Source organism: Falco naumanni, chromosome 1, assembly GCF_017639655.2.
Source record: "Falco naumanni isolate bFalNau1 chromosome 1, bFalNau1.pat, whole genome shotgun sequence".
Taxonomy (NCBI): Eukaryota; Metazoa; Chordata; class Aves; order Falconiformes; family Falconidae; genus Falco; species Falco naumanni.
The window spans coordinates 101215415-101230935 of record NC_054054.1 but is presented as its reverse complement, the minus strand read 5'-3'; the positions used below and the strand labels follow the sequence as shown (position 1 = coordinate 101230935).

The following is a 15521-nucleotide window of genomic DNA, read 5'->3' as shown; positions in this document are numbered from 1 at the left end:
GCAAAGGTAGGACACTGGGAAGCACTTCAAAGAAAATGGGGGCTCTTAAGTGGCACCGGAAAACAAATGGAGAAGTCAGAAGTGTGCAGAAGGGAAATTGGAGGCCTCCAAAGGTGCACCTTCTTCTGGATGGACCAAAAGGTAAATGGAGTGATTCTAAAGGGACAAGAGGTCCAAATGGAAGCCTCTGCACTGAACCAGAGGGCAGATCCTGGGGACCACCAAAGGGCACATCAAAACCATTCATTCAATTCTGTGTCTGTTCAGATACCCTCCAGGAACTCTTTATTCCCTCACATGCCTCTTTGGTCCCTTCTGTTCTTCTCTATGCATGCTCAGGTTCCCTCTGTTTCTCTCTGTGGACCCCCAATTACCCTCCATTCCCTTTTGAGTGCTTGTAGATCCTCTCTGCTCCTCTGCCTGTGCCTTAGAACCCAGCAGTTCCAACCCATGCATGCTCAGATCTCCTCCACTCCCCTTGGTGCACCCCCCAGCTCTTGCCATCCTTTCTGAGTGCCTAACATCCAAACTATGTCACCACTACCTGCTTTCAAATTCCTTCTGTTACCTTCTGGGTGCTCCTATATCCCCTTGGACTCATTCTGTTCACTTTCAAGCACTCTCAGATGCTCTCCATTCCTATCCAGCTCCTTTCATATCCCCTCATTGTGCTCTCTTGGAACCCTCTGTTGTCCTCCTTTCACAAAGGAGATCTCCATTCCCCTCATTGTATGCTCAAGTGTCCATCCATTTCCCTCTGTATGCACCCAGATCTCCTCTGTTCCCCTCCTTGAATACTCAGACATTCTCTGTTCCTTTCAGTGTCTACTTAGTGCTGACTTCTCCCATCTGTGCACATCCCACTGTTGCCCTCCATTGACACTCACATCCCACCCATCCTTTCTGTGGGTGCCCAGTTCCTACAGGTTACACCATCAGATCCCTTCCAGTCCCTCTCCATACCCTCAATTGCCCCCCATTTTCCCTCCATGCACACTCAGATCCACTCCATCCTCTCCATGCACACAGGGCCAATCTTTCTGCTTTCACCTCTGTGCACGCTCAGATCCCCCTGTTCCCCTCTGTACAAGCTCAGATCCCTGTTGCTGCTCTCCATCCACTCAGTTTCACTCCATTCCTGGGCAGACATTTGCTTTCATCTGTATCCATCCACCCTGCTTGACCGGTCTCCCAAACCAAGTGCCCCAGAGACTGCAGCTGTCTCAACTGGCCTACAGAAACTTTAACCAGTGTCTTTCAGCAGAACCATTCAGCTGCATCCTTGCAGATCAGGACTATGGACCACTGCGGAATAGAGAGCTCTCCTGCTTCCCCCAGATGAAGATCACCTCCACCACTATCCTCTGACTGCTGTCATGCTGTCCCGAAAACACCAGCCGCTCCAAATACTGTCCCACAACAATCAGCCAGTCCCTCTGGGAGTCTAGGGGCTGCTCTGACTTCCCCACCAAGAGCTGGGCTGGGCTTGTCAAAAGCACATTAAACAAGAACCAATTGACCTGGTAGCACCCTGCTGTAATGGTGGCAGGTGGGGACATCCCCAGTGTTTGCTCTCCGCACTGGCTGGTGACTGGCATTCAAGTGTTTATTTACCGAGCTGCACTCTTCAAAGCTCCCAAATATGCTGTTCCCAGGGGAAATTCCATCCAAGGAGCTAAGCACTCACAGAGGAGATCATTCCAAGGACTCTTGCTGGCATGGGGGGGTATTTTCTTTGCAGCTTAGGGAGCTATGTGCCTATGACCACAGGCACCTTCGTCTTGGCTTCTGTTTTCTAAGGACACAAAGGAGACGTAGCCTGATTTCCTTCTACAGGAGAAAGGAAGCCGGGAGGGAGGGTTGGACCCACTCACCCCACCCACTGCAGGGAGCACTACAAATACCTCTGGACCTGCCACTCCACAGCTTTGTGCTCCAGAGGGCATTCCCACATGGACGCCATGGGTGAGTACGGGGCTGAGAAGCGGGGCACTTCTTGCTAGCAATGGGAGCAGCACATGTAGGGCAGCAATAGGGAGAGGCTCTGTGCACTGGTCCTCACACACCGATGGGGAGCAGTGGCACCAGTGCCCTCTGAGGGCATGATCACCTGCCACCCCTTTGAACATCAGCAGCTTGTGCTCTGCTCACCCTTGCCAGTCCCCTGCTTCAGAGGTCCGGAATGAAACTTGGCTCAGTGGGTTGTTGGGTGCTTTGCTCCACCCAAAACTATCTCGGGCATGACTTTTCAGGAGCTGGCCAAGGGGAAAAGGCAAGGTTTTCTACCCCTTGGGCAAAAGAACTGAGGCTTTTTAGCAAGCTTTGCAGCTTCCATGGACCAACCTGATGCCGCCCAGCAGGCTTGGTGCCCTCCTGCACCTCACATGGTCATGTTACACTGTGTAGTACTGAAGCCATGGGATTTCTCACCTCTCTGGAGGGAGGGTGACATTTCATGTTTTCTCCATCTTTTCCCTTTCTAGCAGCCCAGAGCCTTCTACTCGTTTGCGTGCTGGTCTTGGCTGCCCCAGGCCATTCCATGCATATACAAACCCTAAACGTCTTCAAGAAATCTCCCTCCAACAGTTCGGCGAGTGCTCTGAAGAAAACCAGTATGTAGCATCCTATGGGCATGACAGTGCTCTCACCAACTCCTTTCAGTTCCCTGGTCTGGGCCAGCCCTGGCTGGTGAACAGCCCCAACCCATGCCCTGGGCCAGTGGAGCCGTGGTAAAATGACACTTGGCAGAGGGTGTGCTATGATGCCTCAGATTCAAAGGACACCACCATAGCATATATACAGGCAGGCAGGCTGGGGAGACACAGCACCAAGCCCAGGCTTTGCTCGGCTGGAGGGAGGAGCTCTGCCCATTGGCAGGTTGACCTGAGCTCCAGCGGGAGGTCCTGTAGCAAGCAAGCTGAAGGCATGGGGAGACCACACCTGCCAGCACAGCGGGTATCCAGTGTTGTGTGCTCATGCAGCCCGATCTGGGTGGGGAAGGGTGCTGCACCATCCCCAGCCATGGCCCTGCTCCGGGATGGAGGGCGGTGGGTGTAAGGAGGTGTACCAATGCAGGCTGCCGTGCTGTGGGTGTGTGCATGTATATACACCGTGCAGACTGATCGGGGTGTCTGTGAAGGAGTAATTTTACTCCTGTTCTCAGTCACAGGTGGGGGGCAATGTCCTCTTCACCTTCCTCCCCAGTGTGACTGTTTTAGTGACACAACCCCTTTTTCAGGAGACCTAAAGGAGCCCACTAGTGTCCATATTCAGTCTCCTGGGCTGATACCAGCATAGTCCAGTGGGTCTGGGGCTGCCTCATTAGTTATCCCATATGGAAGAGGAACAGAGGGATGAGGCCAACCCACTCTCACCTCCAGCCAAGCACGTTGACCTCTCTGAACTGGGACAACTGATTATCCCCCAGATTCTCTGGCCAGATGTCCCTCTATACTGCCACAGGGTGAAACATGGCCTTGTCCTGTCACACAGGCTTTTGTTAAATTGCCCTCTCTCCTGCTCCAGGTGGGCCCAAGGACTGCAGCGAGATCCCTGCTGGCAGCCCCAGTGGAGTCTACATCATCCAGACCGAAGGGCTTCACCACCTCATGGTGTACTGCGAAATGAACGCAATGGACGGGGGCTGGACGGTCATCCAGAGGAACCGGCAGAGCACGGAGATCACCTGGGCCGAGTCCTGGAGCACCTACAAGTACGGCTTTGGGAACGTGCACAGCGAGTTCTGGCTGGGCACTGAGTACATCTATCAGATCACCAAGCAGAAGGTCTACCGGGTCAGGTTTGTCATCTGGGATGCTGCAAATGACATGAAGTTTGCAGACTACAACCTCTTCAGCCTGGAAGATGAGTCCCATGGCTACCGGCTGAGGCTGGGAACGTACTCGGGGACAGCAGGGGATGCCATGACCTCAGACAATCCCAGGAATGTGCACAACAACATGAAGTTCTCCACAAAAGATCTGGATCAAGACACTTACAGAGGGAACTGTGCCTCCCGCTCTGGAGGCGGGTGGTGGTACTCGGCATGTTATTCTGTACAGCTGAATGTCAAGGGGGGCATAACGTGGGGCAGCCTGTGCAAACGGAACTGCAAAGCTTCTGCCATCCTCATCAAACCAGCTTTATACCATTAGTACTCTTTCCCCGTCCTGTCTGCACAGGGCACAGGGCCAGACCAGTGCCCTGTTGGGGCCCATGTTGCTGGCTGGGGAGCTGGGGGTGGATGGGATTGTTCCTGTATATCAAGAGCTGTTTTCTTTTCCTTTTAAACACTGTGGTTTTCTAGCATGTTCCTTTCTGGGGAGAAAACTGTGCTCAGAAACCTAAAAACCTCCTGACCCAGCAAGGTCTTATTCTCTTTTTGCTTTGCAGGTGCAGATAACTTCAGCAGCAAAATACCACCCATCACTAGCTAACCTGACCTAACCTGCTAAGAGCCCAGGCAGGCCATGTACACATCATATTCCTCCTGTAGTCTGTGTTCATCCTGCAGAATAAAATTGCTTTCAAAGCCTGCACAGACATGTGCAAATGTCCTTCATTTGTTCGGGATCTTCTTGCAACTGCTGCCAGTTTCTTGCCAGGACCCGACCTGAGGCTCCTGGTGCAGTAAGAAAAGATTTTTGAAGGGAAAATTTTTCATAGGACTAAAATGAGGAATTAAAGACAAAACTTTCACGTAAAGAAGAGAGTTGGGTTTCAACGTGGGGATCTTTCAAAAAAGGGAATGCAGTACCACATGGCCAAGAGCAAGCACTCAGAGTAGGAGAGAAGCATCAGCTCAGTTCAGCCCTGCCAGCCATGACCTGGAGGTAGCCAGACAGCAGGTCAGACCAGCATCATCCTGCCTTGTCAAACTTGTGAATGCTAGCCCAGGCCTTGGGAGGTAACTGGAAGAGTGCACAGGGAAGAAAGGGACAACAGCACTGTGAGGGCATCAGCACACTGCATGGTTGGTATATCTGGGGCAGGTTAAGAGCTGAGGCAGCCTAACATGTCAGGGATCCCGGAATTTTGAGACCTGGATCAGCTTGGGTCCATATGGGCTTGTTCCATTGTGGTGATATCTCTGTGCACTGGATAGCGCAATAGCGGACGTAGTGTCTGTGACGTGATCTCCCAGTGCAGAGCAGAGGGGAGCTGCACTCTTGCTAATGCAGCCCACGGTGCAGTTCGCCTTCAGTACTTCCAAGGGTGCCCTGCTGACTGCTGAGCAAGCTGCTGTTCAGCAGGAACCCCAGGCCCTTTTCTGTCAAGCCTCTCCCCTCCAGCCAGGTGGAGTGCAAATTACTTTTTAAACCAGCAGGCATATCTCAGTCCAGAAACGTTACTCTCAAATCAGCTCCAACTGGGAAGCCTTTCCCAACCAGCAGTACCCTCACACAGTCATCATCCCATGCAACAGGGCTGCAGGCCCACAGATGCCTCCGGGGCAGCCGAGGCTGCCTGTGCAGCCTCTTCAGGAGCATGGCACTGTCATAACTCTGCAGGGTGCCCCTGAGACCTCAAGTCACATATATTGGCCTGAGAGTCCCAAGTTGTTCAGGATTCACAGCCACAAGACTTCCTCAAGCTCAGCTTTTTTTTCCAAAGACAGAAGAGAGGAACCATGGCTTCTCTCAAGCCCAAAGTTCAAACTTGCCTTCATGGCAAAGGAGATCCATAGCTACATTCCCCTCTGCAGCAGTATCCAACAGGACTGACACATCTCTCACACCCTCAGGGAGCCCACCATCCTCTCCACACTCCTGTATGTGGTGGTTTCTTCCCTTTCCCAGCATAGAGCAAGCACCCAGCCATGGACAGGAGCAAACTACGGGTGAGGGGTTTGCAAGATGCTGGGCTTTGCTGGCCCTGTTTACTAATTGTTGCCTTACAGCCACAGTTCAGTGCACAGTGGCTGGAAAAAGCCATTGGAAGAAGTATTGTGTCCAGAGACCTGAGAACCAAACCACAGACAGAATTAGCCACAGCAGCTGTATTTAGCTGTGTACAACAACCACACCGAAGGGAGGAAAGCTTGTGTTACAGGCTGATGCTGAGAACAGTCAGCAGCAGTGAGAACCAGTGTCAGGCCTTTCACTATGGAATATTGAAATATTTCAGAAAAAAAAAAAAAAGGGCAAAAACCCGGTGCATGGCACACCTGCTCTGCACCAGCTCAGCCTGGGAGCAGAATCAGCAGCACGGCTGACCTGGTCCAGCAGCCACCACACCAGCCCTTGGGGAGGTGAGCTCTCCATGTCCCAGGGAGATCTGGCATCCCTTGGGGAGGTGCATCTCCTTGCCCACGAGAGGACCTGCATAATAGAACTACTTTCCCCCAGGGCCACCACCCCAGAGACTGGACAGAGTGATACACACACACTTATGTGCAGCATCACCGCCGCAGGCAGACACAAGGCAGCGAAGTCTGGCTCCAGGGTTTATTGCAGCTGATTTCTCCCAGCACGGGTAGCAGAGCTGTGGGGTGTACAGGGGAGGGAGCGGGGCCTGAGCAAAGCAGGGATACACCGATCGCACAGGAAAGGGAACTTGCACAGTCTCCCCCTCCCCAGGACAGGAGCAGGTGCACCCACCCCAAACTCGTTTCTGCATCCCAGCACCAGCCAGCACCACGGTACTGGGTGAAGCTGCCTGTGTGCCCAGGGCTCCGGATGGTTGCCTCTGAGCCCCAGAGCTGCTGTGCTTCAGTGGGTGACAGGGCAGGACAGGACACTGCGGGCAGCACAGGACATGTACCGGGGCTGGCACGGGGCGGTTGGCAGGCACAGGAACGGGGCACTGAGCTGGGGACAGTGGCACTCCCCCAAACTCCTGGGAGGCTGGGAGCTGCGGCACGGTCAGCACACATCTGTGGGTTTGACCAGGATGAGGGAGGATGCACAGTCGCCATTATCACAGAATCCTGGCCAGAGGATGTATTTTTTGGCATTGAGCAGGACATTATGGCACCTGTCATACCACCAGCCCCCATAGCTGCTGGCGCAGTTCCCACTGTACTGGTCCTGGTCCCTGTCAGTCGTGCTGAACTTCATGTTGTCATGTATGCCCCCCTTCTTGGGATGATAGATGGTCAGATAGTCATCCCCATCACCAGAAAACCGGCCCAGCCTCAGCGGGTACCCACTAGCCTCACTCTCCACGCTGAAGATGTCGTACTCGGCGTAATGGGTGACGTTGGCTTTATTCCGCACGATGAAGCGGACCTTGTAGGTGCCCTGCTGCGTCAGCAGGTGCAGGTACTCCGTGCCCAGCCAGTGATCGCCCTGCACGTTCCCAAAGCCGTACTTGTAGGTGGTCCAGGATTGCTTCCATGTGATCTCAGTGTCATGAGAGTTTCTCTGGACAACAGTCCAGCCCTTGCCTTCGGTGTCCATGTCACACCACACCACGACTGGGGGAGACCTTGCTGGCTGGATGACGTACACCCCGCTGGGGCTGGTCTTGCGGAGACGGCTGCAGTCTGCGGGGAACCCTGCAGCAGCAGTGGCAAACAGGTTGTTGTGGGAGAGAGAAGGATCATATGAGTCTGTCAGGGCAACAGGGAAATCCTGTAGGGGAGTGAGGACTCAGGACAAAAAGGGCTGGTTTTATCTGTGGTCTGCTCCACAGTAGCTTTTCTATTGGCTCATGCACAGGGCAACCTAATGTCTCTAAGACAGTGGCCCTGATAAGAGCCATAGGATCTATTTCTCATTACTTGCTATTTCATTTGGAGCCTTCTAATGCATCCGGCCAAGAAAAGAGGGGACAAAAATCTTCCAGATGCCAGTGATGCCATCCAGGTATATCTGATCCTCACACAAGGCCTTTGATGCACTAAGCTGCAGCTCTTGCAAGGATCAGAAATGTCCAAAATGCTCCACTGGATGAGCATATGAAATGAAAATATATGCTTTCCCTGGGGGTCATGGCATTGCAAAAGAATGCTAAGTTCTACCTTGATCTCACGGGGATCTCTCCCCAGCTTGTTGCAGTTTATCTGTTAGCAGGACTGATCTGTCATGACTCACTTTCCAAACTAATTTGCTGTCTAGTTTTCTTTTCTTGTTTTGTGTCTGATGAGGGACAATTTGCTGTGGGTAATTCCGATTCATCCCATGAAATTCTGTTTTCTTAAGAAACACAGGTCTTGCAGGGACTGTAACCCTCCTTGCAACAGGAAAAGGAAAGAAAAAAAAAATCCCAAACTAAAAATGTTGGGAGGATCTACCCTAGAACTGAAGTGTAAAAAGACACAAGCACTGCAGAGCAATCCTGCCAAGTTACGGTGTTTGGGCAGAAACCCTTTGGCTTCAGCATGGAGCCCCCAAGGAGGTGAGCATGGCTTGGCATGGTTTGCGTACGTCAGGAGTTCCTATGCTGTGCATCAGCCTGGGTGCAGCTGGCCTTCCTAGCACTTAGCAGACCTGAGTGTCAGCGCTGAGCTAAGGAGACACTTTCCTGCTCTGCACCTTTGTGCCCCCCACCTGCTCAATACTCACCGCTCCGGGAGCTGGCAGTGGGTACTGCTAGGCCAGCACTTGCACAGAGGAGAAGCATTGCCACCACGATGGGTTGGAAGACAAGGTCCCCACGGAGAAAACTTTTCCCAGCCTGGAGCCCTGGGGATGAAAGTGCCCATCACTGACGAGATCCCTGGGCAGCCCCCCAGCCCCTGGGGAGCTCGGACCAGGGAGGTCAGAGCCACGGAGTGCAGGCAGGAGCAGGGGGCTCCCAGGGTGGTAAAAGCTGCAGCTTCAGTGGAGGCTCAGCCCCTGCAAGGTGAGAAAGGGCTGTGTCACCTCCTGATCAGCCCTTTCCCTGTAGCAGACAGCAACCTGCAGATCTGTCCTCAGAACATACAGTGCAAGAGTAGCTAAGAGAGGACAGTGACACAGTTAGATCTGTGGAGAGTTTGCCAGCAGGGAGGGATCACAAGAAACAGTTCTTTTTGGAATAATCATGCTTAAGCCTTTTATATAAGACCCTTCAGCCCAATGGCAGCTACTGGGAAACCAAAGTCAAAGGCTAGATCCTACTGCACAGATACCACTCCCAAGCTGACCGGAGGAGGTCTCCTGGGCCCACACAGTGACACAAGTCCAAACCCTCCGTGCTGGTCACCAGCACACCCCTACACCCCGTGCTAGCTCTGTTACTGGAGGAGATGCCATCATGCCTGGGGAAGGACCCTTGTGCAACCTTGTGTGCCATATCCATTGATCAGGAAGGGAAAAGGGCCAAGTTGAAATCTGGGTCTCCACATTAACCAGCCCTGCCAGGAAAGGGGATGCAGAGCACAGGCAGCCTGGGAAGGCATAGGCTGGCACCAAGCATGTGTGTTGTTTGTTGCTTTGGTCAAGCATCCCTTCTGCTACCAAGGTGCCTGGCAGCACGCATCACACAAGCAAGATCAAGGCTGCTGCCCTCCTAATCATCTTATGCCTTTGTATACTCACCCCAGCCAGGTCTTGTTTGAGCCCAGCATCACACATGAATGACATGTGCTGCTGGGAACATAACTCACCCATCACAACAGCACGGCTGAGCAGAGAGCAGGAACGTAGCGGTGCACCGTCTCATGCTGAGCTTTCCATGGTGACTTTATAGGCACTGCACACACCCACTTGTGTTCACACTCGTTATTTGTAGAGGCACAAGGAGGCACTTGCAGATTGTGGCTCGAGCAGTTTCCAGATCCCATGACAGCACAACTAAACCTCCTGAGGGGAGGGAGGCATGGCCTTCCAGCCACAAAAGCCCCCTCCATGATGAAGGATTTCAATTATTGACTCTCCCAGATACACAAACACTACACATGAATTGCCCACTTGGAGCAAATTCTGGAGAGCCATGATCAAACTGAAGTGGAGAGATGCAGCTTTTTAGGGACATACACACAGAAACTAGCAAAGGAGAGTTTAGGTTTCCTATGTGCCCAATCCCAAAGGTGACCTTGGAAAGATGAGGAACAGTCAAGAGACGTACCTGCTTGCTAACTCTCCACTGGTGGGTTTTAGGATCAATGAGTTAAGTCATTGGACTGGAACCAGTGTCCAGCAGCCAGAAGTCACTGTATACAGTGTCCCCTGTCACCCCAGTCTGCATGCTCTGAGTAGACAGAGAGCAATGGTTCCAGGTAACAAACAGGTGCTTGTGGGTCCCTTTGCCACTCTCTTTCCCAATCCCTGCCTTTGGTCAGGTGAGACCCTGTTGATTCTCCCCCCAGCCCCAGAAATGTCAACCAGGGGTTGATCCCTCTACAGGAGCAAAATGCTCTCAGGACAGATTGTTTGGGAGGGCTGTTCTTCATGCCAGAAGGTGCAAACAGCTCGATCACCTTGTCAAGCCAATTTTAAGAGGATAAAGATGTGGCCCTTCTACTTTCTTCTCTGGTGTTGGTTTCAGTAGCCTCCTGACCAGAAGTCTACTTCATGGCACAGCTTTAAACATGGTGTTCACAGCAAGCCAGCGTCAAGCTGAGGGTCCCACCAAACCTTCCATACTATAGGAGCCCACATCAAGCAGTGCAACTTGCAGGTCTGGATGGACAGTGGCATCCAGACCTCTACAAGTTAAGGCATCTCTGGATCAGCTTCCATCTGGACCCTTAGATCTCACCCCTGCTTGCTTGGTTAGAGGTTGAGAGCCCTTGTCCACAGTCTCATTTAGTTTAGGAGAATCAGAAAAGCAGCACTCCTGAGTCTATGGAGGGAAAAGGGCCCAAGCTGCCCAGGGAAGAAGGACCCCAGGCAGAGGGCCCATGTTCCCTCTGTGGGGGCAGAGGACGTGGGTGACAGGAGTTCCCATGAGACTAATGACAGCACTGAGCAACACAACGCCTCGGGGTGTGATGGGGTGCTCGTGCCAGGCCTGGGGGGCAGGCTGCTGCTGGTGAGCCACCCTTGGGATCATTGCTGGCAACAGAGCTGCCAGATGCAGCAGAAACATGGACTTCACGGGACATGGAGAAGTTCTCCCCTGACACTGTGTACAGCAGGCACCATGGGGCTGCTCCAAATAGATGCAAATGGTATTTCCTTCAAAGAACAGTGTGTCAAGAGGAGAGCTTATCTACAGCCCAGCAGAGACCCCAGTTTTGACTTTAGCACAAATGTTCCAGTGGATGGTATCTTCAAAGCTATCAAACAAAGGTTTTTTAAATCATGCTGACATGGGACCTCTGTCTTCTGACAGCTGCAAGAGGACCTCTGAGCAGGTACAGGTTGGAAGTGGAGCTGAGGAAAACCAGTGGCTGCACTCCAGAGAAGCAGAGCAGGGGCACCATGCAGGACTCAAGGGAGGAGAATGAAGGCATGAGCAAGCTCTCTGGTGGCAGCAAAGGCTGGCTGCTCTCCGTGGGCAGGCCAGTCAGAAGCCAAGGGTGTACGCTGTGGAGGCAATGCCCTTGCTGGCAGGACTCCGTCCTGCCACGTCCCGGCAGAGCTGAGTGGTGGCAACAGCTCCAGGCAAGGCAAGCAGTCAGCTGGGTCCCAGACACTGGACAAAAGGACGCAGTGCAAAAGGCAGGGCTGGAGATAAGCTGCAATGCAGATTTCAGTGGTCCATCCAGGAGATAAGCTACCCACAGTGTAGGCCAGAGAGGGAACTGGAGGCTGGAACTCACACTGTGTGGCTCAGGTCAGGGCTGAATGCCCAGGGCCAAGCTGAACCAGACCTCATAGGCCCAGATGAAGGTCCCAGGTGGGACTGGTCACCAGCCATTGACGCCTACTGGTGCCCTCAGCACCGTGACAGTAGCAGTTAACACTGAAAGAACAAATCACACCAGACTGGCTGGCTGTACAGGGCTCTCATGCTCCATGGGCTCTGAGGCTTTTGCTAGAGCTCTGTGGGCTTCCAAAGTGGCTTCTCAAGGCATGTTCTGCTGTGGCCGGCTCTGCATCCTGCACAAGGCCTGGCACCATTGCTGTACTCCTGCAGAAATACAGAGGCATAAGGGCTAGGGAGGGAGCTCTTCAGAGAACTGGAGAAACACATGTGAACCACGACCAGGAGGACCTCCAAGTGTCCCTGCTCTAACCTCGAAGCCAAAGCAGTGACAGCTTAGACTGCATTGCTTATGGTCACGTCTGGGTCAGCTGTGAATATGTCAAGGAAGGGATGTCCCACAACTTCTCTCTTTTTTTTTTTTTTTTTTTTTTAGTCTTTGAACACCCTCAGACTGAAATGTTTTTTAACCTAATTCTAATTTCCCTCCCTTCCCTTATGTTCAATGACTCTCATCCTATCCCTGTGCACTTCCAAGAAAAGTCACGGAATCACAGGGTGATAGAATAATTTAGGTTGGGAGGGACCTCTGGAGGCCATCTAATCCAATCCCTGCTCAAAGCAGATTAAAAAAAGATCAGGTCCTTGTCCAGTCAAATTTTGAATACCTCTAAGGAGAGCAATCCCACAGCCTCTCTGTGGGCACCTGTTCCAGTATTTGACCAACTTAATGTTAAAATAAAAAGTCCCTGTTTCTAACTGGAATTTCCATGTTCCAGGTTAGATCCATTGCTTCTCATCCCACCACCATCCACCTCCTTGAACAGTCTGGGTCCATGTCCTCTGTATCTTCCCAGGCAGTTGTAGTCAGCAACAAGACCTCCCCAGTGCCTGTTCTTCTCCAGGTGGAGCAAGCCCAGTTCTCAGATTCTCCTGAAACATCCTGAGCACCAGGCCCCAGATCAGTCTGGTGGCCTCCACTGGACTTGCTCCAGTCTGTCAATATATCTCTTGTAATGAGGGGTCTGAAACAAGACACAGTGCTATGAAAAGCCTGACTCCATCTGCTCTCTACCCTCCCACCAGGTAGCTGTAGGCGGCAACCAGATCCCATTTCAGCCTTCCCTTCTCCAGGCTGGACAGGTCCATCTTTCTTAGGCTGTCAATATGTCGTGTGCTCCTGCCTTTGTTGTCTTGGTGCTCTTAGCTGGACTCCTAGAGTTTCAGTTGCTGTTGTGCATGGAGGAGCGCCACACAGGACACAACGCTCCAGCTGTCATCTCACACATGGAAGTGAATAATCCCTTCCCTCACCCTCCTGGCCACATTTTTCCGGATGCAGCCCAGGCTGCAGCAATAAACAAATCCATGCCACAGCTGTGGCTTTTTGAATAACAAACACATACTGAGCAGAAGCTGGGCCCCAGGATGTAACTGGGGTTTCAGAGAAATCCCCTCTATGGCCTTCCACCTGCCTGCTTTGTACATCCTAACCCAAATATTGGCCACAGCCTCCTGGAAAAGCTGGCCAGGAACTGGAAGCTGTTGGTGAAGCTCTGCTGCCTGCCTTTGCTTGCATCTGCTGTTGAGCAGAAGCAGCAGCACAGCAGGGCATGCACTAGAGCCTCCATGCTCGGACGGCCGTATCACCAGCAAACAGCCTGTGACAACAGCCCAGTCTGCTCCTCCACAGGCTCTGGCTGCCTTGTGCCGTCCAGCATGAGGTGGGCATGGGGTACAGGAGTCCTCATGCCTCAGAATAGTGCAGGTATCAATATCCAGGGAGAGGATGGTCTGGCATTTTCTGTAAGAAATCCATGGTGTAAGCACTCCTAGTAGCAGAGAGGGGCTTGAAGTGAGACCATTTTACGTCAGTGTCACATCACGATTCCTAAACCTCCCTTGTGACTGCTGCAAGGGCTGCAGCGCCAGGGGAGACCACAGTGCATGTTGCGCAAAGGGCAGCGTGTTGGTGGCAGGCCAGGCACGTCAGGAGGCACCTGGAGTGGCACTTTCTGAAGTTCAGTGCACATATGCCAGGAACACTAGAGTATCTCTTCCCTGAAGGGTCTAATGGGGTCCCCAGTAGTAGCTGGGCTTGATGCCTGCTCTGGAGAGAGTGATTTATGCCTGATGTTTGATTTCCATCCAGGAGGGGGAATGCCATCTGGATATTTACTTACGAGTTGAAATGTGCAGAGGTACCCAGAGGATGCTGTTCCCTGGGGAAACCCTGCCAAGACAGGGTGGCAGCCAGGCACTGTAAATCACGGTTGTTTCAAGCCATTCACTTAATGGCACCAAGTTATTTGCTTTGCCCCTGAAGAAAGTTCTTCACCTTTGTGAGACACAGACTTCATTGTCTGAGGACATACCACTTAATGACGAAAAGCAAATAAGCTGTAAACCACTAGACCTGTTGCCAACCAAAGGACAAGTGCTATGGTTAGTGGTCTTGTGCCTCCACCCCCTCACCTGCTGAGCCCTATAACTTTCAGGCTGGACATCCCTCCAGCCAGGCCAAAACCACTCGGCTTCCCGTGCCACAGGTCCCTGCAGAGACGACATGGGTGAGTGTGGGATGGGATGGGATGGGATGGGATGGGATGGGATGGGATGGGATGGGATGGGATGGGATGGGATGGGATGGGATGGGATGGGAGGAGATGGCACCACTTCAGGTGGCTGTGGGTCACAGGGCGTCCTGGCACTTGGTCTTCTGCAGGGCTCCCTGTCTGCACAGCCCAGGCATACCCATGCGAAGTCCATTACATTGTTGGGGCTCACTGTGCCCTAGGCTGGGACCTGGAGCAGGAACCTGCATGTTCTGCTATTTTCAGGCTGTGTCAGTGTAGCCCTGGGGTGCCAGATATCCCATTTTACAAGCCTCATAGTTACAAAACAGTCTTTGTAATGTTCAGTTCTTCAGGAAAAGTATTAAATACTCTAGAATAGAAAAGGAGTTTCTTAGATATTCTTTCTTAAGGAGTGATATTCAACAGGTATCAGGATCTGAGGGTTAGACACCCAAAAGCATACTGCTGTATCCAGAAGGACACCCAGGAGAGGCTGATGCCACCTCAGCATCTCCTTCCAACCCAGACTTTTCATGACAATTTCATGGGGGAATGGACCAGCAGTGGAGGGAGCATTGCTTCTCTGGTGGCCTAAAGAAGACATGTTTTTAAACATGCCTCTAAACACAAGTGTACCAAGACACTAAATGTTATGTAGGAATTGAGATGCAAGTCAGTTGGACTGAAGGGTGTTTAAAAGACCTTTGGTGTAAAACTGTAACCAGCACAAATGACTGAGATTGCTCTGAGCATTCCCAGAAAGGGGTGCTTGTCTCTAGAGCGGCTGCAATTGCACACAGCAGTCCCATGCTGGCATCATCAATCATTTTCCTTCTCAGTCAGGTACGTGGGTACCAAACCCAGGTATCCCAGGGCAGAGCAATAGGTTTGGCTCTGCTCCTTTTCAAATGATGGAGGGATCACATTGGTAATCTGCCAGGGTGAGCTGCATCTATCCTATCACGAACAGATTTCCCCATGGGCAGGTGTCTCCACAGTGCCCCACTCTCTAGGAATCATGATAAACTTTCTATTCTTTTATTTAGATTTAATATTGCAAAAATGTGCTGTTTTCCCTAGCTGCTCTGAACAAGGACAAACCAGAGCAGCTGGCTACATATGGAAGTTTTGGAGTAACCATATAACTATGTAAAAGACGTCATTTGCACCAGGCAGGCCGTAATTGCTGAAAGTTTGTGCTGCCACTCT

At 52.2% G+C, this 15521-nt stretch overlaps 2 protein-coding genes across 2 annotated transcripts; one reads left to right on the top strand and one right to left on the bottom strand.

The window, feature by feature from the left end:
• The first annotated feature begins 2416 nt into the window (after positions 1–2416).
• Positions 2417–4154, top strand: LOC121084085 (fibrinogen-like protein 1-like protein). Its single transcript, XM_040585260.1, is given in 2 exon segments — positions 2417–2612; positions 3526–4154. Coding segments are annotated over 2 exon segments (825 nt in total).
• Positions 4155–6772: 2618 nt separating this feature from the next.
• On the bottom strand, positions 6773–9536 carry LOC121084028 (fibrinogen-like protein 1-like protein). The gene is made up of 3 exons (XM_040585134.1): positions 9533–9536; positions 8508–8627; positions 6773–7498 (listed from the first exon to the last, which is right to left on the bottom strand). Exons 1-3 carry the CDS (start codon positions 9534–9536, stop codon positions 6864–6866), a joined length of 759 nt encoding a protein of 252 aa, XP_040441068.1. The 3' UTR covers positions 6773–6863.
• Positions 9537–15521: the final 5985 nt, after the last annotated feature.